The following is a 24,378-nucleotide window of genomic DNA, read 5'->3' on the forward strand; positions in this document are numbered from 1 at the left end:
AAAAGCCTTAATGTAAGGTTCATATTATTGTTGCTGAACGATAATAATAGACAATCTTGAGATCAGTGTTTTTATTCCATTGTGTGGGTTCATAAAGACGGAACTACAGCTTTATAATGTTCAGCATGCACATAGTAAATATTTGAGTAAGAATATAAAGCCTACACTACACTACACCACTGCATAACTCGCATCCATCTTCTAAACCCTGTTTGCCACTGGGTTCTTCCAACATTTCAATAATAAAACACCATCTCATGCTTTTAATTACATATTCAGATTGGCTGTGGTCCACATTGTATCCCTGTAGCTAAGCAAATTTCTAAACTTTCTTAATGTCTGACAATTTAAATAGAGACCAAATGAAAACACTTGAGGTAAGTCTATCTTGGCATGTGCAAAGAGGTGCAGTCGAGTTTACTACAGAAATGTATATGGAGGTGACAATGATCTGCATGAAATCATAATATCCTAAAAAAAAAAAGTGGAAGCAGACAACTAGAGACCTACCCCTTCAAAGTCTACAACAAAGCCCATCACATAACTTTTTAGTCAAAAATAGACATGTCTTTTCACTTTTGATGTTTTGAATGCACTGAAAAACATTCACTCTTACTTTGCCTGTTGGAGGGCTTTAATATTGCACAATACGACAGAAAATCTATCCGAGGAAGTATGGTCCCAAGTCTGATTTGAAACTTTCTATTTCCAGTAATTTGCAACCTCCATAATGTGACATGGTGTTGCTTTAAGAACCTGTCTTTATCTTTGTCTGTGTCTGAATCCACGCAGTCCATTTTTTGTTTCTTGCAGCATGCCAAAAGTATGGAATGAAAAACAGGTGATACAAGGAATGATACGCTAAAACAGACCTCAACACAATAGGTTCAGTCTCACTTTATTTAACAATGATGTGAAAAGTAAAGGCTGTCCATAACATTCAAACAGAAAAAGAAGAATGTTATTTGTATTGTCCCAAAATGACAAAACTGATGGCTTCAAAAATGTTCATGTGATCCAAGTGTGATACTCATTTATACAATTTCCATATTTATTCCCCATTTGTACATAACATAGTTACAGATACTGTAAAATGAAAATGACTTTCAAATATCCTTGTGGCATATGTGTCAAATATTTCCTAGGTAAAAATGAAAAGATCTTTTACATATACATATATATTTATTTATATAGAGATTTCTACTCTTTCTGTTATAATAAAACAAGTTATTGCCCCTCTTGAACATGTTGCATTAAGCATAGGATTACAGTTTGAAACTCTGTTGAACTGAATCCAAGTGTAAGCACATATCAAACTGACAAAACAGTAACAGTATGGATCTGTGAGTTCTTCCACATAATATATACGCCATAGTTTGGACACATAAGTTTTGTGTTATCCAGAAACCCTGATGATGACACATACAAAGATATCTTATATACGCACCGTATATGTCACCTGTGGTAACTACAAACCAGGAGCTTTTTTCTCACAGAAATGATGAGCCCTTGACCTACCACAATTGCATTTGGAAAAGTAGTCATCCACATTGACTGTACAGAAACTGAACAAAATATATCGGGCACAGTAATAAAACACCTGATGACCTGCATTTGGCATTTGGATGGACTGGATTGGTTAATGCCAGGAGTAAGGTGAATCAATTTATAACTGACTGCTACGTCTGTCACATTATTGCCCTCAGTGTGGAACTGTTAATCCAGTAGCATAGTTCATTCTGTGTAGTAGTGATGTTAGTCCACTGAGAATCTTGGCATTGACGTGAAGTTGATCAAAAGGCTAAATAAAATACAAGATAAAAACAACTGGTGGTGAGATGAACAATGCAGTGGACTTGTAACGACAGCCGCAAAAACAGAAGTACCCCTGTGACTTACATTTGATTTCATGCCATCTTAAGAAAGCCAAAATATTCCAGACAGTGACGCCATCACCAAGGTATCAGCAAATTGTACACAATCACATAGAATGTATTATATAAAATATGTGGTTGACTCCTTCTCTCCTGAAGGAAGAGCCAACCTTTGACAAAGTCTCATTTGATAAGTGACAGTAGCCTTCTGGTTGGCAAAGGTGCGGGAGGTGGTGACTCCTGGAGGTCTGTGCTCGGGGTTTCCCTACCCCTAAAGCAGGGCTGATATGTCCTATAGCAGGTGGACCTCTGCTGCTGGTCTCTGGCCTCTGAGCTGAAGTGTACTTTTGATCCATAGGAGGAAGCCCAGCTCATCTGGAGTGGCCCTGACTCCCCATACTGTCCCATGCATTGAGGCGTTGAATCAAAATAAAACTATGACACATATGGTTTACACAGGTGAGGCCAATGTAGTCATTTGTTTGTCATTATCAGTCTAATAGTATGTTCAGTGGATCCTGTAAAGGCTACAGTATAAGACAACAGGCACAGCGCACAGAGACGCCTTAAAAACTAAAAACCAAGACACCAATGGTGAAAAACAAACCTTCTCACAGTCACAACAAATATCTTCAGACTGTCCACTGTCCCTGTTCACTTTTTTTCTTCTCTGAGGACAGTTGTAGAGAAATGATGACATTGTGTCCACAATTGTGACCACTTTGCTTTCTTGGGCCAAGTTTGAATGTAAGTTGGTACATTTCCATAGCAACTGAGGTATGGACACTGTTGAGTGTGAAGTGCTTTTCATGACACTCAAGTCAATCATCTGTGAAGAAAGCCCTGTGTCTGTGCTTTATGCTCTACTGTCACTAGAAAGCTACAGGAAAGTGGGTGGGTGTCTCTGTGTTCACTGCCTACACCACCACACGGAAATTCAGGTCCACCACTAGATCCTTATTTGGGCGTGGCAGACCTACATCCTTTCCAACATCCCTCACTTTAGAGTTTTATAGTAGTCTTGTGCCTTTTAGACTCTGCCTTGAACCTCATTAACTGTGCTGGTTTAGCTGGATCAGATGGACATCATAACAGTCTGTGCAAATCACTCTGCGGGGCAATGAACAAGCCATAAAGCATGACTGCAAGCACCCGCTGACGATTCTCTCTTGCCTTTGAACAATATTAAGAGTGCCGCACATTACAACACAAATGGAACAACTGTGGAACACCCTTGTAGTGTTACATAGTGTTTCTGTCATAAGCAATCTTCTGTTGCTTTCTGCAGATGTATTATGCAAGTATGAAAAGGCAAAAATGTATGTAAACTAATCGATTAAAACCAGACTTGCAAGTTTAGCAGAGTGAAAAACAATATGCATTTTGATCATTATAAAATGGCCCCTTTCTTGTATTGTGACTTTAATAATGAGTTACTGCACTGCTCATTAGCTACTTTTTCAGCACCTGGCCTCAGAGCAGTCCAATGTATACTTCATTTCTCCCTCATAAATATATCTGATTCTCTGATTATAAACTCTTGTTTTTACGACCTGTACCGCACATAGAATTGATCTGATCATTCACAGCATATACAAAGTTACAGTACATCAAGTCAGAAAATGATATTTACATGTCTCCACAAGTCACTTTGAAAAGGGCGTGATGCAAATACTCCTTTGTTGGATTTTGTAAATTCCATGTTCCCATGCCAGTCACTTGTAACTGTGAAATACTCACATTAGAAGACAAGCTCACGTGATCACGCAAGCTCATACAGTACATACAACAGATAACAAAAAGAGACACTTCCATCCGTAAGGCTACACATCCTGTTCAGGGCCTGTCCACTGCTGCTCCACTATCAGCTGTGTGCAGGCGTGGACTTCACTTGTGTTTAGGCAAGAGGAGCAGATGCACAAGGGGACATCGGAGTGAATAAGTTCCTACAGGGTCGCCCATGGCCTCCTCACACCCCGTCCTGACTTTAAGGGTTTTAAGTCGCAATAGAGGCCAGATCTCAAGAGTGAAAGCTTCCTCCCCAAAGTCCCTCCATTCTGAGACGACGTAACACACATATGCTGATGATATCAGTCTTGTCTGTGTAAAAATAAACACACATGTCTCATTCGCAAAGAGCCAGGTGGGGTGTGAACGAAGCTCACAGGCCAGAGACCATGACCCGGTACGAGGGGGGCATGTGTCTGTGTCGTGGGCTGGAACCAGGGCTCCCGTTTGGGCTTGTACAACTGGCATCCACCCCTCCTATGGATGGTAGGTAAGCGTGGTGCAGGATGGGCAGTTGTAAGGAAAGTCTGCGCTGTATGCTGTAAATAGACAAAGAAAAGAGATTTCATATCACTATCCAAAAGTAAATAATTTAAATAATAAATTATAATAAATTTTTCAATATCTGATTTCTCCTTCTTATGCTCGCTTCATTACTAAGGCTTATACCATTTCTCCCTGCTTCTCAGATTAGCAGAAAAAAAGCCTCCACCTAGTGAGACAGTTAGCACCCCATCTCCGCAGTCATGGTGCCATTTGCAGCCATTTGTGCAAATTACATAACAAAATGGCAGTTATGTAAAAAAAAATGTTATTAGAGGAATTTGGTCTAAGTGAATCGCAAATAAATTATGAATGCTGAACTGTATATTAGTCAGAAGCAGATGTGTTTTATAATACATAGTCCTAGTTTACACAGTAAGGCTTGGCTACACTTCGTCTCCTTTTTGTTTTCTTGCATTTGTGTCGTCCTCCGCTCTGTTCTGCTTCTTCATCTCTGCTCTCGCCATGTGATCAAACATTCATGCGGCATGGGAACTACTCTGAGTGTTCCTTTACTTCTGTTCTCCTCCCTGTCTATTTTCAGAGCTGCTTCCAATGCGAGCTGTAAATCACTGGTTACATAAGCCTCTGCAAGTGTCTACCTCATTCTCTTTTGGCTTCTTATACAAACCATTCATTCTTACTGTCCATAATTTAATATTATGGGACCCCCCACAAAACCCCTGTTGTGGTTATCCCTCCTCCCTTGTTGTTTCAGCACATTTGGAGTCGTGCATTCATCAACTGTCTGAAAATATTCAAGGAGCTATAGCGATACAGGAAATGTCCCTCCATTGATAAAGTTGACATGCCTCAGCTTCACTGTCTTATGAATAAAGTGGATGAGATGTGTGTTTGTCAAACAATCATTGTTTACTTGTGATGACAACACATCAATCTAAAGTATGTATGCCTGTGTATAGATATGTAGCTCATGTCCAGCGTCGCCACAGAGACAGCATGTGGTTAGCTGTGTGCTGATGTGTGTGGGAGAGAAGCGGGTCGGCCCATGCTTTTGCAGGCTTGTTGCCACGACAACCGCCTCAGTGCTGCTACGAGTGGTGCAGTCCGTGTGACGTGTCTGGTGTGCTGAGGATGCTGACACAGAGGAGGGGTTACAATGGGAGGGCAGCTTACTGTTCCGGTGAGTTGATGTCTTCCAGGGGACCTCGGTTTATTCGGGATGGGTCCATGGAGCCCCACTGTGCCTGGGGTTTCTGCTCCAGGTGGTTTTTCAAGATGGACTTCTCGCCATCTACAGCAAGAATGAACACAGGGGGATCAATAATGTACTCAAAGAAATGTATACTAGTAGACTGTGACATAGATTAGTGAAGATTCTTGATTTTAAAAATTAATTCCTAATCAAAAGTTAGAGACACATCCTAAAGACTGCACTTGCAATTGTACAACCCCTCACTGTGTTCAATAGTGGTTATACACACTGGTGTAAACAGCCTTATGGGATTTGGGAATTACACCTAGTGGGTAATAGAAAGACCCTTTTCTCCCCCACAACACTTTTCTCTCCAGTTGTCCCAGATTTACCAGAGCTGACCTGATTCAGTCTGAGGCAACATGGGACATCACAGCTCTATTTTAACACACTGGTGCTTACATTAGAGTAAGAATGGAATCTGTTTTTTCCCTTTTTATGCTTTTAAAGCAATTCTGCTTCAGAGATTTAATATTCTGTCTGATCAGTGATAGGGCACATCTGAACCTGAACACATCACCCATCACTGCACACTTAAAAATGTTTTCATTTATTTTAAGTTATAAGATTATTAAATAACAAGTAAATAGCAAACTCATCTGAACCCTTTCTGATCAGGATTACTCACATCTGACTGTGCTGTTTGCATGTTACTCAATTAACCTTAAAAGTCCAGAAATGGTATATTTCAAGTCTATTTTATTTTAGTGTGGATACTTTATTTTTCAGTTCTGTAATGCATTTCAAAATAATTTCAGGTTCTTATCTATGTTTTAGTGTGCCCCAGTTTCAGTGAATTTTACTTCACTGACAATAGCAACAAAGCTCAACCTTATTATGATCCTGATTATGATGAAAAAAGTAACAAAAAGTAATAATGGAAAACATTTTCTCAAAACAAAATACTTCTCCGGCATTAGCCTTCCATTATTATGGGAGCTGTAAATGCTGTGCTAGTGGGGCAGTTTTGCACCATTGTATTGTAATGAAGCAGAAAAAATGCAGTAACAGTGCTTCTCTCTGCAGTTATTTTAAATGTCACAGTGGTAATGTGGACTGGGGTTATGGCCAAATCACATGTCCCATAAACTCTCTGAAAATGGTAGAGCATTAATGTTCAGTATTAGTTACATATGACACATATCTAATAACATTTACAAATTTCGGTGATCATGTGTAACAATAATCCTCTCATAAAGGCATCTGACACCGATCAAAAACAACCACACCTTAACTGTGATTGGCTGGTGATGAAGTGGAAGCCATAAGCTTGTGCATATTCATAACTCTTGCAGGGAAAGAGAGAGAGAGAGACAGACAGAGAGACAGAGAGAGACAGAGACACAGACAGAGAAAAAGAGAAAAGAGAGAGAGACAGAGAAAGAGAGCGAGACAGAGAGAGAGAGAGACAGAGAGCGAGAGAGAGACAGGGACAGAGACAGAAAAAGAGAGAGAGACAGAGAGAAAGAGAGTGAGAGAGAGCAAGAGAGAGAGGGGGTGGGTGTTGCTTCTTTGAGTGTAATCACAGTTGGCATGCTTTTCTCCCCTTATAACAGCGACTCATTCACGGGCTCCAATACATTTAGACCAGTGCTGCTCTCAATACTAATGAATACAGTTAGGAGCCAGATATGATCATTCTGACAGGCAGGCGCGAGGAGGTTCGGTGCTTCACATAAAATAAGCTTATATTAGAGATTATAGGCAGAGGCCAAACTTTAAAACAAAAGGAAAGTTATTTAAAAAAGGAAGCTCAATTCATTGTCCTATTTATGGTTTAAATACCAGTAGACACACAGAACTAATCTATTTTCTGATCTATGTAAGAATGTTTCCTCATCAAAAACACGCCTGGAGTTTTTGTTTCATTCACACGAGATTAACACACAAACCCAGCATATTTAGGCTGAGTACTTCTATTAAATAAAAAACACGTTGTGATGTCATGTGCTAATATTGGAAGTGCTCCACTGTGTTTTTAAACTCCATACACCTTCACTAGAATCATTTGTATGATTTCACCCGTGGAATTTCAATCCTCTACTGAACTAAAGGTAAAAGGAGCTACTGAAACTTGAAAACTACAGCTTCATGACATCACAAGGTGGAACAGAGCATTCTGAGCTTTGGAGATATAGACTGAATAACTGTAATAACATATGTGAATGAAACAAAACATAACTCCAGGCATATTTTTGATGAGGGAACAACATTTTAACATGGCTAAAAGCTCACAAGCATACATTTTGCGTAATATAGGACCTTTAAGCTTATATGATGGCAATGTAAATATATAGATATTATAACATATACATTACTTTTCTCTATTGTGATTTGCATGGTTGTAACACATGGATTTAAAACAGCAATTTATCCCAAACAAGCATCTATCACTGTCTTTTGAGAGATTGGTCTAAAAGATTGGTTATGAGATTGGTCTGAAACATATCTTAAAATCATGGACAGCTTGGCAATGCATCAGTCCCAAAATTGTGAAGTTGCCTATAGTTAACAGTTACCCATATGCATGAACTCTTTCTAACTTCTTTCTTTAGCATTGTATTTTTTCATGAAGCAACACCCCAACACCAAATAATTAGGTGCAAAACAAGTGTGGAGCCCTGCTGGCTGTAAAGTGAGAGTGTTAGAACAGTGGCTAAAGAAAGGCTGAATGTTAGCAAGCAGTAGTGGAGCTATGCAGGTACTTTAGCTAATCTTATGAGTCATCCTGAGGCACTTCACAACCCAGGCAGACACTAGTTCACCTGACAGCGCACACCACGCAACAGCTAGAACAGCATGGGGAAAACTTTATTGATAGATGAAGGTATAAAGATTTAAAGTTTCATTTTACCAGCATACCCATTTGGCGTATTGTGACTGTTGCCTATAAATGCTACTAAACTGCACTTGTGTTTCGTGGCACTTCGGGTTAAGCGGGCATCCCATTCACTTAAAGCAAACTAACAAAATTTTAGGAACGTTCTGAACCTAAAATAAATTATTATTATTATTATTATTATTATTATTATTATTATTATTATTATTATTATTATTATTATTATTATTAAGTTAATAAACTTTAAAATTCTGAAATGTTATGATTTAGTAGACACTGAAAATCATATTCAAAGTAAAAAAAAATAAATCTTTTGTCAAAATCACTCCAGAATATGTTTAAAACCGTAAATACACAATACGATGTTAAAGGTATGGCTATGTCTATGTTTATAAAAAAGAAAATGACAAATATTATGAAATTTTGTATATCTGTTAAAGGGGTGGAATAATTGTACCGAAGAACTTCAACCCAAAACATGCTACACAGGTCTCCAGAACAGTTGATAGTCAAGGTCAGTTAAATACAATCAATCAATCCAGGAATGAATCTGTCCAGGGACTACAGGTGGAAATTAGCACTGATGCTACAACCTGATGTACAATGCATCTCTCCTGTTAAGGTAAAATGCAAAAATTGTGCACTGTCCCTGTCTCAAATAAATAAATACACTTAAATTATGCACCACTCTCTTTCTCTTTAAAAAGAAGTTCAAATATTTAACTAATTAATTATGATACTTGTGTGCTGAAGTACTTTGCTGTACTGTTACTCACTTATTTGTTTCCTTTTGCTATTTTTATTAATATGAACAATGCTATGACAGAGGAATAAATGGTAGACCTAATAAGCTTAAAGGTGCATTGTGTAACTTTTTCTGGTGAAGGGTCTGTCACCTGCTTGTTTTCATGGATATGTTATTGCTCTGCCAGGGATGTTCCACAGTATGACACTTAACAGCTCTATGCTACATTTATTCAATTACACTGGTTTTATAGCTCAAAAATACCTAGAAAATTCTAACTGATTTGACCTGTAACATGGCCCGATAGAAAGGTTTAATGCCATATGGTGAAACATTCCAGAAAAAGCAATAACATCTTTATGGAGAAAAGGATTTAACAGACCCTCCACCAGAAAAGTTACATAATGCATTATATGTTTCTGAATATACCTGTGACCAAAATAAACAAATCAATAAATCTATATGAAGTAGTAAAATTTGCAGCCCCATATAAGATAATACAACCCAAATGAAGACGGCGAGCCACAGCAATTTCTGAAAGAAGGTGAATTGTGTCATCCCATCCATTTTGCATTGATTTACATATTCATTTAGTTTAGGTATGTGCCCTTTGTTCTCCCTCTTTACTCATGTTTGGGACAATATACAGATGCCCCATACAGCCTCACTCTTCTCCACTATCACTGCTAAAATCACTGACAACTGAATACTGTCTATTCAACATTTTAGCATAATATGGGGAATGCAGCATCGATCACTTTGCCCTTTCCTCAGCTCAGCTATATCATATCAAGCACAATTTATGTTGTTTTATGTGGTCATCAAAAAGACACTGCATCTAGAGACATATGGAGCAGATCTAGTAGAAATTGAGTTGGGAGTTTTTTATTTCCACTGTTTTATTCTAACTGTGATGTATGATGGGAGTCTCACCTTTGCCATCTGTAAAGTTGCGTATGCTGAGGATGTTGTTTGCGTCTGGATAGTGGTTCTGTTTGATGTATGGAGTTTTCTCAGGTGTATCCTGCAGCTGCATGGTCACTTCTTCCAATTCTTTATCCAACTTAAAAAAAAATTAACACAAGGAGTTAAAAATGAGCATAATTCACCAGAAATAAGTTGCATCAGTTTTATATAAACGCCTCTCTCTACCAACCAAGCTTAAGTGGGCCACACAATTATGAGAAAACACACATTACTGCAACTGCTATGTAGAACAAAATGCTGCAATTGCTTCTTTGTACTTTTCAAAGGGCTGCAAATGTTTTCTTCTTTTCTAGTTTGCTTGCATCACATTGTGTGCTATCTTAACAAGGGAAAATGGCTGACCTCTGTAATCCTCATGCGCAGTCGGTGGTTGTCTGTCTGCAGCCCGTCTAGCCGCGAAGTGTTGGCCTGGTTAACACTCGTGACAGAGGTGGAGGTCTTGGAGTCTTCCTTCTTTTGATTCTGGGTGAACTTTAACCTCCGGTTCTGAGTGGCTGCGTCTGGATTTGTTCTCATGGTAATTAGCTGAAACAGAAGATATAGGGAATAGTTACTGTAGGCATTTTGGACTCTGTGGGCAACATATATTAAAGTTTACTTTGTATTTAATAGTTGCTTTTACCATAATATGTAATATTTATGAAATTGTCTTTTTTTATAATAATGCAATTTATTTGGGTCATATGTTTATATACACTCACAAACTATCAAGTAGAGGGAGAATAGGCTTTTATCAGTCAAGATTGTCATTCATGTAGATTTGATAAGATAAACCTTTATCTTTAAGATCAGTGATTTTGCTTTAGGTTTAGTAGAACAGATTGACCACCCATACCATTCAGAACAATCTTCATAATTGATTGGAGAGGTAATTATAATCATGATTAATTACACAGTCACTTGATGAAAAAGTTGGACTGTTCATTATTATGTTATTTTATTTTTTTATGTTATTTTGACCATGTTTGTGGTAACATCCTCAAGGTTTTGAGTACAATCTTCATCTTCATCTTTGAGCAAACAAAAATAAATACACAAAATTCATGAAAAAAACAACAACAAACAAACAAAAAAATAATTAAATAAAAAATTAACCCAAGAAGTTAAAAAAAATAAGAAGACAAAATGAACATCTAAACAAAAAATGAAAACAATGATTCATATTGCAACTGTTACCTAAAACATATATCCTTTTTCAATTCATTTGCACTGCATTTTAATAAATGAACAATACTTGATATATGTGAAATACTTTTACTTTTTACACTTAAAGTACATTTTAAATACTTTTACTTAAGTCAATTTTTTCAAGTGATACTTTTACTTTTTAACTTTTTACCTCTGTATCTGCACTTATACTTAGGCAGCAAAATTAGTACTTTATCCAACAGTGGTAACTAACCTTAGGGACAAAGACGAGACACAGTGTGATGGTGCTGCAGAAGATGATGACCAAGGCCACGATGCAGAACTGGACATTGGGTTGGTCCCGTGTGAGGAAAGACACAGCTGCTCCAATAATACACATGATGCCCACATTGTACACACTCATCCCGATGTATTTGCTATCATTAAGGGCAGGGATGCTCACGTTCCTTGTTTCCCAGGCCAGGAAGCACCCGAACAACTGTAGGATGAAAAGATATAAAAAATTATGTTAAGCGCTCACACTTATGACTTTATTGGTACCATTTGTTTTCTTTGATAAGACCATTATGTGGGATAGCTTATCGATTGTTTGTGTTTGCACTATACTGCTTCTCAATATATACAGTACAATATCATAACAGGTTATATAGCATTGGAGGTCAGGTGGTAAATGTTGGTCGATCTACTGACACTGGGCAGTTATTATCTGTCTTGTTACATATGGATTTATATATGTCTACAAGTCAGTTTCTAACCCTCAATTTTAAAAGCCCATATTACTTTATTTTCTGATTTATGTTATAATCCTCATCACAAACATACCTGCAACAGCAAACATCTATAACTACATCTTCAAAGCTCAAAATGCTCTGTTCCACCTTGTGATGTCATGTGGCAATACAAAAAGTGCTCCACTGTGTTTTTAAACACGAAACTCTTGGATGATTTCAGCCCTGGATTGGCCTGTCTCTACCAAACAAAAGATAAAAGATAGCTGTTAATTTGAAAACTGCCGCTTCATGAAATCACAAGGTGGACCAGAGTATTTTGAGCTTTGGAAATGTAGACAGACTAATAATATATATATATAATTTCATGAGGTAACAACATTCTAACATGGCTAAAAGCTCACAAGAGTCAGTTTTGTGTAATATAGGACCTTGAACTTAACAAATGTTCCTAAAGATCCCTTTTCCAGGCACATTTAGTTGGAAGGTGCTGCACCAGTGTATTTTTTGCACTCTATGTGGATTTACAGTTAATTTGGTTGTCTGTGTTATAAGGTTCACTACAAGCTCAAATGATGGCCCTCTTCCCATTTGTTAATCTATAGTACTTATATATTTTGTTCTCACTAATACCCTTCAATTACATCTTGAACAATAGATGCATTGTGGCAAGAGAAGACTTTCCTAAAATACAATTGCCAAAAAATAAGATGCTGATAGGTGACACTATGAATGTACAATGGAAAATATTTTGGGGCAAACACTAATATTCCCTCAGATTTTCAGTTTTGTTGATAGACTAAAACTATAATATTAAACAGTTTACAACTGAAGTTAAGTCAAGTTTCTTTTTAACAAAAGTAGTATATATTTTCATAATCAGACATTATCCCACTCAATAGTACAGTCAAGGTAAAGGTTGAATAAGCTTGTAGATGTATAGGTCTCTGAACAGGAAGTAAAGTGACATGCCTATAGAGCCATAAGGACCCCGCTGCATGTGTATTGGTGTGAAAAGAGGCATTTGAGTCTCCAGACTGAGAGTACATGAGAGAATTCTGTGTCCTCTCACCATTAGCAGTCCCTTGTAGGCATAAACGATGCCAAGCCAAATGGTCATGTGGGTGTTCTCACAGTGCTCCAAGAAAGGACGGATGGCGATGTCTCGGCCGTGAGGATCCGGCTGTTGACACAAACACAGAGAAATAGAGATAAGGCAACTCCAACAGTTTATCAAACCATCAAAGGAATCAGTTTATAGCTTAAATCAGATATTAATTTTAAATACAGGGAAAAAATACAATTCAGCTCTGAAAATACTCAACATAAGTTGTGTCATTCATAAATAAATAGCACTAAAGAAAAATCAGCAGTACTAAAACAATCAATTAAAACTACAATAGACTTCAACTAACAAACCAAGACATCTGCCAAGCTCTACTGCAACAATTCAACACACTATATCATTTATATACTAAACTTTTTTTTTTACACCGTTTTAAATAACAATTCATGCTTAGCAACTACTTAATTTCATAACCTCTTAATTAAGTTATTAAATGTGAATATTTCTTATGAAGTGGTACCACATTTGCTTGTATTTCTATTTCTATTTGAGTATGTATGTCGATATGTTGACAGTGAGTTTATGATGAAAGATGGCAGTAATCCTCCAGGTGTCCAATCAAATCCCACTAAACATTGTCCACAGCTGTCCCCGAAGTCAGCTGAAGTTCATCTTTGCTTAGCTCGCTAATGGCCACGACTAATGATGCTTACTCATTAATGTGATTTACACCTCTTCTTCCCTTTCTCCTCTCACATACTTTCTTCTGTAATGCCATTTTTTCTATATTTATCAACACTGACAGTCTAACAGGTGACCAGATGGGAATAGGAGGTCCTGGGGTGGGAAGGCCCTCTTGTATCTCAGAGCAATGGAAAAACTAATCATATAAGGCATTAGCATACATTTATCTGCAATGGATCAACTTGGGACACGAGAAGCAGTGCCACTATTGTCTACAATTACCACTTTCCTATTCAGTGATATGACTTCTATCTGATTTAAAGGACATTTTTTAAATTGATTTTAACAAAAACAAGGACAAAAATTGAACAAAAAAAATAAACCCTCCCACACTCCTTCCCTCTCTTTACACCCCAACGTCCAATACCGCCAAACTCCTGCTGCTTCCTCCTCTAATTTGAAGGACATTTTGAGGACTTTTGCAGATTCAAAAGATTTACTGATTTACTGACCCTCATTTGAAACCTATGGATTATACTATATGGACTGAGCTCCTCTATTTTTCCAGTGTAATACATGAGTTTGGTTCACCTCTCCCCCTGCCTGTAAGTGCAGCATCACATCTTCTCCACTCATCATTTGACCCCAGTGTTCTCCATTGAGCTTGCATTAAGGGAAATTGCAGCAATTCGAGTTTTCCTCAATGACCTTGATGGACTTGCATTAGTATTTCTCAAAAGGGTCATATCTGTAGAAGGAAAAGAGCAGCGCTGATTTACCAAAATTACCCCATACTGTATCATTTATTTTGCCCTGGGTATCATACCATATAGTCTTCATTATTTCTATGGCAAAGGACACAAGCTCACCCTTTGTGCATTCTAAGAAAAACAGCAGTCTTTCTCATCCCTATAGCATTTCCCTCATCAAGTTTTAATTCTGCAGAATACTGTGTGTGTGCACGTGCACATCACTGCCTGCAGAGAAACATACTTAGAACACAGCACGACTACATGTCAGTCCCTTCAGCGTGTACACTAGATCAGTGTAACCTCGGAAACAGGAAGAAAAGGTTTAGTCAAATCTCTCAGCTGTACATACATCCTGACTCATTCACACATGCCTAAGAATAATTTGAGCACTGACTGTTGTTTGGTGCAAGGAACATCTTAACTAACTTATTAGAATATGGATCCATTACAAAGTGGGGCAGAAGATGACTCACAGCTGGGCTATTTTCGACAAGGAAGAGCATATACTCGATTCATACTTTGAATGATTTTGTAATATTTTGAAAGACAAATGCAGTTTAGGCTCATCTAACTGTTGTACTTGAGTAAAAGGATGCCATTCTTCATGAATGTCTTGCATGTACTTATTAAGTGTGAGACATTGTGCGTCAGTGGTCTACATGCGCAGAGTAAACCCATCACTAACATCCAAACAACAGGACAAAATGAGCTACGGCCCTTCAGAAGTTTGCTCTGTCACAGTAAAGCTCTCTGTAGCTCTGCTTTTTTTGGAGGATGTCATCTGGGGAGTTGCCAGGCAACAGGGCTGTAGGCAGCGGGTGGACCCAAAGCACTGGTGAAAAATGCCTCTTCACTGTCAGTTTTTCACACTATACATCTGTAACAGGATGACTCCGAGGGCCTAGTGACCTATGTACTGTTTTTTTGCAACACTGCTTTTTGTTGTTTAATAAAACAAATATGCATCTATTAATAACACAGTCAGAGAGTCAATTATCCAGATAATTTCAGACATGTTAGGGACATGTGCCTTTACACAGTCAGTGGTAAGTTGTATAAGATGTTTACATTAGATAATCATTCTGTGTGGTCTGAAATGGAGAGAATGGAGAGCACACATTACATTTGGGGGGCATTCCAGTATCTTATATGTGACAATATAGTAAGTAAGTAAGTATGGCCAGGTGCAATGAATTTTCAAATAACAATGCCTTTGGCCCAGAACAGATCAACCAAAGCAGGGAATGGAGCGTGCCCTGTGTCATCTGCAGAGTTGTGCATGTGAACATATGCTCGCCTCCTTTCAACAGGGGAGACTTTTTGTTATTAAATACTTGAAAATGACAAAATATGAACAGGACAGAAAGCTAAAATATGCAAGTATTAATTTGTGGGTTTCCATATTGCACATGAAGAGCTAGATTGTGACATGTTTATGTATGCTGGGGACATTTTAAATAACTCTCATAACAGCAAGCAATGTCATATGTTTCTATTAAAGTGTAAATTTAGCTGGTGGCGTATGATTGCTGCTGTACCAACATCAGTGGGAGGCATAATGTTTTGTCGATGCCCAGGATTCCAGGCACCAACTGTTTGCCCGGGCACTCAGACAGAAAAATATACATTTGCATTGCAACTTGGAGCAGTTTAATGCATTCACAAAAAAATGTCTGTTATATTTAACACACTCGTCTGCTCTGGTATCGGGAGCAGTAATGAGACTCTAGTAAAAATTACACAGGGGAGGTACATTATGGGCGATTAACTCCTCAGTTTGGATAGAATGCTTGTTTAAAGATGTTTAGTGATCTGGTCTTGAATTCTCACCGTTATGTAACATGCAGAACCCAGATGTAGACCTTGGGCCCTTTTGAAAGTGTCAGACAGTTCTGTTCTGATTACTTCAATTTTTGCTTGTCATGTATACAAAAATATGATTAGTAAAGTTAAATGTAAAGCAAAAGTACTTTACATTTAAACTCAATTAAATTAATAGCCTACTAGTGCAACAAACTGTAACATCACTACTAATAATACTACTACAAATTCTACATGTAGTCAGATACAGTATGTAGGTCTAATTTATGTCTTTATATAATTTTTGAATAAAGACCAAAAACATCCCAATAACACCATTGTATAACACAGGGTGATATCAGATAAAAAGGACATGGGGCTAAGTGAGAGAGGCTCACAGACACAGAGGGAGGTTGGTGTAGAGTACCAGGTCCAAAATGACCTACATGTACAGGGCCAGTGCTGACAAGACCTGCTGGCACTCAGGTCATGTGGAGTCTAACAGTACCTCAAGTGTGTGTATGTGTGGGTGGGTATGTGTGTGTGTGTGTGTATGTGAGTGTATGTTGTGTGTGCACGTGTGTGCATATGCGCGTGTGTATGTGCGCGCGCGTGTGTGTGTATGTGTGTGCGTATGCGTGTGCGTGAGTGTGTGTATCTGATATTCCACCTCAGTGCTTCTTCACACATCCTGTACTTTCTGACTCAGTAAAGATTGACCAGAACAGAGCCCAAAACAACGAGGCCAGTCTTAAACATAACAAAACACAACTTAAAAGACTCTTTGAATGTCCTGCCACTTTTACACTCCGCTGATCTCTTGATCTTGAATAATATAAGACCACATGTTTCAAATCTCAATGTAATCTCCATGCACATGATCATCCTCCCTCCCTCTGGCCCCTAATGATGATAAAATTATCGTTTAACTTGAATGTGTCTGTCTGCATTTAAATATTGCTGCTCTCTTGCTTGCTTGAGTATTCCCCAGCCCGTTCCTCCATATTTCATACAAGGCGTTAATCCCATTTGAGGACTAATCCTCCTGATACAAGCATGGCCTAACGACCTTCCAACCACCACTGGGCCAAATTGACAGTGGCAGGATGAGGCTGCAAAAGAATTTTTCTCTTAGTGCTCTCTCTGTGAGGAAGGCCACACTAATGGTTTCACAAAAGGATGATGTTCTACTGTTGTGGAAACTGGCTGACCCCAAATACAGCCAGTGTTTGTGCTCACGCTGGGAGAAATTAGCGGCTGCTTAAGGCTTACTTTTCTTCTCTTATCACTGCTAATTGTAGGATGCAAATGAGCTGACCCTCACTGTTTAATTTGCACTGTTCAGCATTGTTAACTGATTGGGCCATTAAATCACTGTGGAGAAGTCAGCAGCTCTGTAAAGTCTACATTTTAGAGCAATTTCTGACACATAAACTTGAATCATCACATGAAATAAAGCAGAAATATGTGCTGGTCCCAACTGAGTTATAAAGGTGCTCCACAGAACTCCTGTGTTTAAAGAGTGCTGACCACACCGTCAGGAGGCTGTCCTAAAGCACTTACTGTCTGCGATTTCACAGACTACTGCGGTCCATCTTGTTTATCTGAAGACAATATAATATCACATAATTTATGAATCTAATATATAAGCATTATAGTTTTAAAAGAGCCACAGAAGTCATGTGTAAGCAGCCAAACAACATCAAGTGAGACGTGAATGTCTTTCATGACAGTGGGACATGGTGAAAACAACTTGTTTTAGTACTGAGCTTGATCAAATCTACTTCAAATCAGTTGAGTAGAAAGCAGTGTCTTTGACATGTGATAAATATTATATAAACACATAGAAGGAGAGCCCAGATCTAAATGAGGAGGCAGACGCTGACTCTAGCACTGAGACAGTCCCTAACAAAGAGACTTATTCACTCACTTATGCTTAGTCCCAAAATTACAGCATAATGGCACACAAACACACAGGCTGCATCATAATGAAACATGCAGGGAGGGAGCTCCAGCAGGGAGCTGCCTTAACTGATTTATTAAGAACTAAACGCATCATTAGTGTAAGCGGCTAACCCTGAACATTGGGCTCATTAGAATATGCTAATTCTGTGGTACATCATGGCACTCTGTTAGCTGGTTATTGTACACTTCAGCTGCCTGTATTCATGCTATTCTTTTACTCAAGCTGCAGCCAAAATGCTTGTGTTCATCAAAGCCCACACACAATGTCATTGGACTATAAGTGTGACAGAGTTACATATACACTATTATATTACTTTATGACATTTTGTTTTTCTTGAGAACATATATAATGTTTTATAACCTAAAACTTCTTTTCAATCAGCAATCAATACAAGGCAGAATGAGGCTTTAGATGTGAATAACATTTCATCATCTGAGCTCTACACAGCTGTGGAAAACATCAAATGGGCTGTGTTTCAGGTTAATAATAGAAAGGTGTTTCAGGCATCTATCTTTGAGATTGAACAGTCCTTATCCTTGATGACTCTTGCATGCCTCTGTTTGAATCAGCACTCACATATTCATTTAGGCTTCATAATGCTTTCATTGTTTTTGCTAGATACTGCCTGACCAAAGTCATTATGGATGATAATTGGTTAGCAAGCCCAAACCCATTATATCATAACAGCTCTCCTTTTACAAGCTTCATTCTACTTCCTGTTTTCAACCAAACATGTGCCAGGTCATCAGGAAATAATGTTGATTTTTCTACATTTATGTTCTGATCTGCCCGTCTGTTTATCTGATACAAATACACCTCATTACACCTTTACAGAAAAATGACTCATTGAACAATAATACAACCACAAAAGAGCAGCAGCAGTGGTGATTAAAGACACCCAGCTTGGACACAAAATGCACTAATTTTCTCAGTTCAATGCCTAATAACATCAAATGCAACATTGCCTAAACACAATTGAGGGTTGTTGGTGATGAATGGCATGTTTAAAACCTCCTACAAATATTTGTTTAATTACAATGATAAATTAGCTCTGGAATTCCCCAAAAGACAAAAAACGATCCCTGTACTGTATATGCTGTCATACGGTGCCGCTGTTTGTGCTTTTGTGGACAGTAATAAGCATGCTGTTACATCCAACAGAGGGAAATCACACTAGCGTCTTTTGAGGAATGACTCTCTGGTGTGTCCCCCTCCACCGCTGCCTCTGTCCCTGCAAAGCCAGAGCAGTAATTGAGTCCTTTGAGGCCCTGGGTTGCCATAAGCCCTATGTTGTGGCTGCTTAATTGGCTGTGTTATTCACAAGCAAACAGCGGTGCACAGTGTTAGCAGTTCAAGCCTTTCCAAGGGACAATGTGACTGACAATTTTCAAACTGATGGCAATTTATATTCTACACTGTCTATACCAAAAGGTTATGTCAACATACATTGTTTGTTGGCATGTGTTTTGATTCATGCTCATTATTATAAACAATTTCTCTGTTCTGTAAAAAGCCTTCTACTCTCTAAACCCATCATTCTCAAAATGAGGTTCCCTGGAGGTCTCTGGGCCATGTGTTCAGTTCACCCAAAATTCTGATACTTGAAATTCTAAAATTATCATACAAGCCTAAACATATACGGGTTTTATAGTAAAATTGACACCAATAAAATGTGAAATTAATCCTTCAAACAAATTTGATTGAAGGAACTGGAGTTCAGTTCCGGCCAAGCAGGTGGAATGATACATAATCTATTATGCTATGGCAGTACTTTCAGTGTTATTAGCACTTATACCTATACATAAACAACCCTTGTTCTTGTTTGATTTAACACAGTCTCTACTTTATTTGACTTCGCCCTTAAGACCTGACCATATTCGTTCTGTACTCTGGTCCCACACTGGAGCCTGTGGGGTCCAGGCCCTGGCTGCACTTGGGGAGAGAGCTAATGATGCAGAATGCAGCAGAGCTCTGCAGGAGGACTGAAATGTGCAGTGAGAGCAGGAGGAGAAACAGCTCAGCTCACAGTAAAGCTGCAGAGGGGCACTTTCACATGCACTTGTGTTTGGGGTAAGCCGTGATAAGATAGTGTTCAGAGTGCACTACTGCGGGCACAAAAGACAGGCGTTATGATAGGAGCAGCAACAGCAGCCTGGAGGAGGTGACACAATGAGTTCAGTGCCATTGGCTGGATATGACAGGCTCGCTAACACCTTGTAGCCTCTGCATAGGAGGAGACACACACACACACACATATACACACATACACATACACACACACGCATATACACGCACATACACACATGCACAAGCTGACTCATACACTCCCAGGGGCATCTCTGCACCTAGCTAAAGCCTGGCTGTGACAAACACAACACCTTATGGCTGGCTCCAGGTGCCCGAGGAGAAAGCGCATTATTCCTGCCCTGTGCTGCTCCTGAACACTACAGGCAGCAGGCCAATGACACTGAGCAAATGGCCCAGATTACAGTACAACTTACAAATGCAGCAACCATCTTTATCAGACACTCAAAAATGTTTGTGTCGGGAGAGAGGAGTGTGCAAAGAAAACTCATCAGGCCTTTGCAACATCAGCAGCGGGCAGGAAATCTATAGCAGCTTTACAGTCAATTACTTCAACTGTCATTGGGCTGCCATCACCTGCCTCCCCAAGGACAGTAACCAATCACACCAATGAGTGAGGCAACACCACCAATCACAGCCAATCAGAGTCACTGGCCTGAGCTCTGCATTGAAACTAAACAAGTTTGCAAAGTGTTTTGGCTGTCTCTTCATAGTTAGAGGAGAACTGAGGGAGATTCAACTTGATTTATGTGGAAGAACCCAAACTGCTCATATTTTAATAGTATATTCAGGATCAGCAGAAAAAAGGTGTTTCCCTGCAGTACTCTCCTGGAGAACGCCTGGTGACATCAGAAATATTCAACACAATTCAGTCAGTCAGGAAGTTGCTGTTTTGGGGTTCTGTTGTTTTGTGTGAACTTAGGGACTATCACAGGATCAGTGACAATAACATGGACAACAATTCTGTTTTGAATGCTGTTTTGAATGCACCACAAACTAAAATAAAAAGATAACAGTGTGCACAGCCAAAGTACTGTCCTTGAGGTAAGTGAATATGTAAGAATGGAACTGCCAGTGTGATTGGGAGATATTTATTACAACTAAAGCACTGTTAATTATAGTCAGTTATGTAAGACCTATGTGGAATTGGCCTCTCTTCTGCCACTGACACATTCACACATATAGTCACATAACATGAAAATACTGCTATATTTTCATGAGTATCTTATGTAGGACTGGTAAAAAAAAAAAAAGTAGTTTATTTTAATTTGAAAAAAGTTGTTGAGCCGAAGCGCTGATCCTCGAAAACGCCCCTGTCCCTCGCTGCCACTTCTCATTGTGTTCCTTTTATAGGTGTAATGAAGAACAGCGAATACGTCTCTCTTTCTCTCTGGTTTGCGCTCTCACTCATCTGCTGCCTCTCCATTTCTCTGCCACCTTATCGATCCCTCCATCCAATCAGCCTCTGGTGGATACGTGAATCTCATTCTGAGGACATGGCGGCACATTTCATCTGAGCCCAAATCAATGGCTCTACGTCTTGTGAAGAAATGCAAAGATTCTATGTGCTTATATATTTACAGAAACTGGCAGGACAGTCTTGTTTTAAAAATAACAGGAGAGATTAGTATTTATAGCACCTTTTAACGTCTCCCGGAAGCTGGAGCCAAATTCAAGCTGACTGTAGGCGTGATATAATGGCTACTAATGCAGATGGATGAAATAAGAGTTCATTGCATTATGAAGGGTGGAAATGGGGCTCCTCGAAGGGTGCAACCTGACACTGTACTGCAGATTACCCAGCTCCAAATGAGTAATACTGCACTGCTGCAACTGGAGTACAACTTTTCATTCATGGACAGACCTGTGTATGGTTCTTTCATTGACTGTGATCCCTATTTTTACTGTTTTCCTGTGGTATAACTCCCTGTTGTTTATTGTATGTATAGTAAGTAGCATTCTTACACAGTCTGACCCTCCTCTCTCCCCACGGTCCAAGCTGCCCCAGCACGCTTATCATGACTAATGAGCGCTGGGGCAGAATGTGCTACAGATGCAAACAGGACGCTGCAGCTCCACAGCGCTGTTTCTTTCATTGTGCTTCAGATAACATCACAGCAATGAACACAGACGGCCTGTGTCACACATGGAAACACAGCTCTAACTGAGTGGTAGATGCTCGAAGTGCAGAGGCAAGCAAATGTCTACACAGGCAGCAAAGCCCATAAGACAGTGATGTTGCACTCAGTCACTCAGGTTAATTATTCTACAGATGGCTGTCAATGCGACCTGAGGAGAGAGCAAACCAAAGCATGTATAAACAGACTCCAGCCATGCACGGACATCAAAATGTGCTGCACAATAACTAAATACAGCAGCAGAGACTGTGAGAGCACGATATCTTTCCCCTTTCCTCTCTACAGTGTCCCAGTCTCACACCTATCCATGAACAATCTCATTGTAACCCACAGTGACACATTTCAGCAGTGTTCATGCAGAGAGCGCCTGCACAACGATGCTAATAACATGCCAGGCACCACCACAGAGAGGCAAGCAGATGAGTTAACAAGCAGTTTGCACTTGACAGGTAATTCATCACAAAAGACTGTCATTTAACACTGCACTCTCTATTTTCTACCAAACAGGCATGTTTTCTTAAAGGTGCTAGTGCCAACATATAGTTTATGGCAACCATGTGTGAGTATGCATTACAATAATAAATAAGAGGTTTTTAGAGCTGCATGGTTTTAATCTAAAAGTGACACCATTCAAGAACTTTTCCAATAAATTTCTGTGTGACAAATGCAAGCAAAAATATCTGGACTTTCAAATTTTGATACCTCAGTCCTAATTAAATGCGTAACAACAGAGGAGCTCATGGGAGAGGCTACAGTTCATGCTGGGCCATATGTTTCCATCCTCCCCGCTCATGATGTGCTATTGATCCAGGACATTCATAGGTCTGAGGTTGTTGACACTATGTAGAGAGAGATGGGGAGCAAGAAGGGTAGGGGGAGAGAGAGAGAGAGAGAGAGAGAGAGAGAGAGAACGGGAGAGAGAGGGGGAGAGCGGGTGAAAAAGGGGCAAAAGATAGAAGGGGAGAGAGGGGGAGTGAAAGGGGAAGAGAGAGGGGCTAAGATAGGGGAGGTGAGAGAAGGGGAGGGGGAGAGGATGAAAGAGTGAGAGCAAGAGAGGGTACGAGAGGAGGAGAGAGGGGAAGAGAGAGTGAGAGGTGGAGCTGAGCAGGCCCAAGAGCTGTACAGAGGACCATGTATATGCTATAAGTGGGAGATATATTGGAACATTAGGACACAATGAGGCTCAGTTACAACACAATGCTGAGTGCACATACTGGACTATTTAAGCACATACCCCACTTTTCCTTTTGAATATCTAAGTTCCAACAACTTTTATCCTGAAAGATGGCAGCAGAACAATGAACATTTAACGCTGGTGCCTTGGTGAAAATGTGTGTACACAGGAGTGTTTCACACAAACTGTGTATTTCGTTTTTTAAATAGTCATAAAATCGTCAAACATAACTGTGATATACTGTAACTCCATAAATGAAAAGAAATGTGACCTAATATCCTGGCTCACCCAAACGAACCCAAATGATAGAGTTTGTTGCACTTTGTTTTGGTTTGTGGAGAGAAAAAAATAAAAAATTCTTGTTGTTTTCAAGGAACCCAATGAGTCAAAAAATTAGTTTATAATGAAAACACGCTTATGTCGTACACATACACAAACATACACATATGCAAAACTCGTTATGTCGCCAAAATTGATCTGATCAGGATGAAAATCACATATGTCTAAAATGCCGTAAAATCAACATGCCCGTCTAAATTTTCATGGCAATTGAACAACCACACCAAAGTTGTCATGATAAATGTACCTTCAGATATGCAAATTTCCCTTAACAAGGCATAAAGGTAAAAAGGGTCAGAACCAATTCTCAAAATAAAGTTCCATGAGCTCCTTTTTTATTCCTAAGCCAAACAATGCACAAATAGGGAAATTTTGCTCTATTTTTACAGTACTAGTATGTGAACCTGCAAACTATCCAGGGTGCACTACTCAACACAGTGCCAATCCAAACATAACATAAACTCAATAGACATATCTGCAAAGGGAATGCTCGATATGCCACAAG

At 39.2% G+C, this 24,378-nt stretch overlaps 1 protein-coding gene across 1 annotated transcript in view; it reads right to left on the bottom strand.

Moving 5' to 3' along the window:
- Window positions 1-4,035: 4,035 nt before the first annotated feature.
- The window catches only part of gabbr2 (gamma-aminobutyric acid (GABA) B receptor, 2), a 98,595-nt gene continuing 78,252 nt past the window's right edge, over window positions 4,036-24,378 (bottom strand). Inside the window, exons 14-19 of the mRNA XM_020932900.1 lie at window positions 12,942-13,052; window positions 11,395-11,619; window positions 10,335-10,517; window positions 9,939-10,068; window positions 5,343-5,460; window positions 4,036-4,201 (exon numbers count right to left, since the gene is read on the bottom strand). Of these exons, the coding sequence (XP_020788559.1) occupies window positions 4,036-4,201; window positions 5,343-5,460; window positions 9,939-10,068; window positions 10,335-10,517; window positions 11,395-11,619; window positions 12,942-13,052 (933 nt within the window). The remainder of the gene's footprint in view (window positions 4,202-5,342; window positions 5,461-9,938; window positions 10,069-10,334; window positions 10,518-11,394; window positions 11,620-12,941; window positions 13,053-24,378) is intronic.

The sequence above is a fragment of the Boleophthalmus pectinirostris genome, unplaced genomic scaffold, assembly GCF_026225935.1.
Source record: "Boleophthalmus pectinirostris isolate CB_2022bp ecotype Guang Dong unplaced genomic scaffold, ASM2622593v1 HiC_scaffold_21, whole genome shotgun sequence".
Classification (NCBI taxonomy): domain Eukaryota; kingdom Metazoa; phylum Chordata; class Actinopteri; order Gobiiformes; family Gobiidae; genus Boleophthalmus; species Boleophthalmus pectinirostris.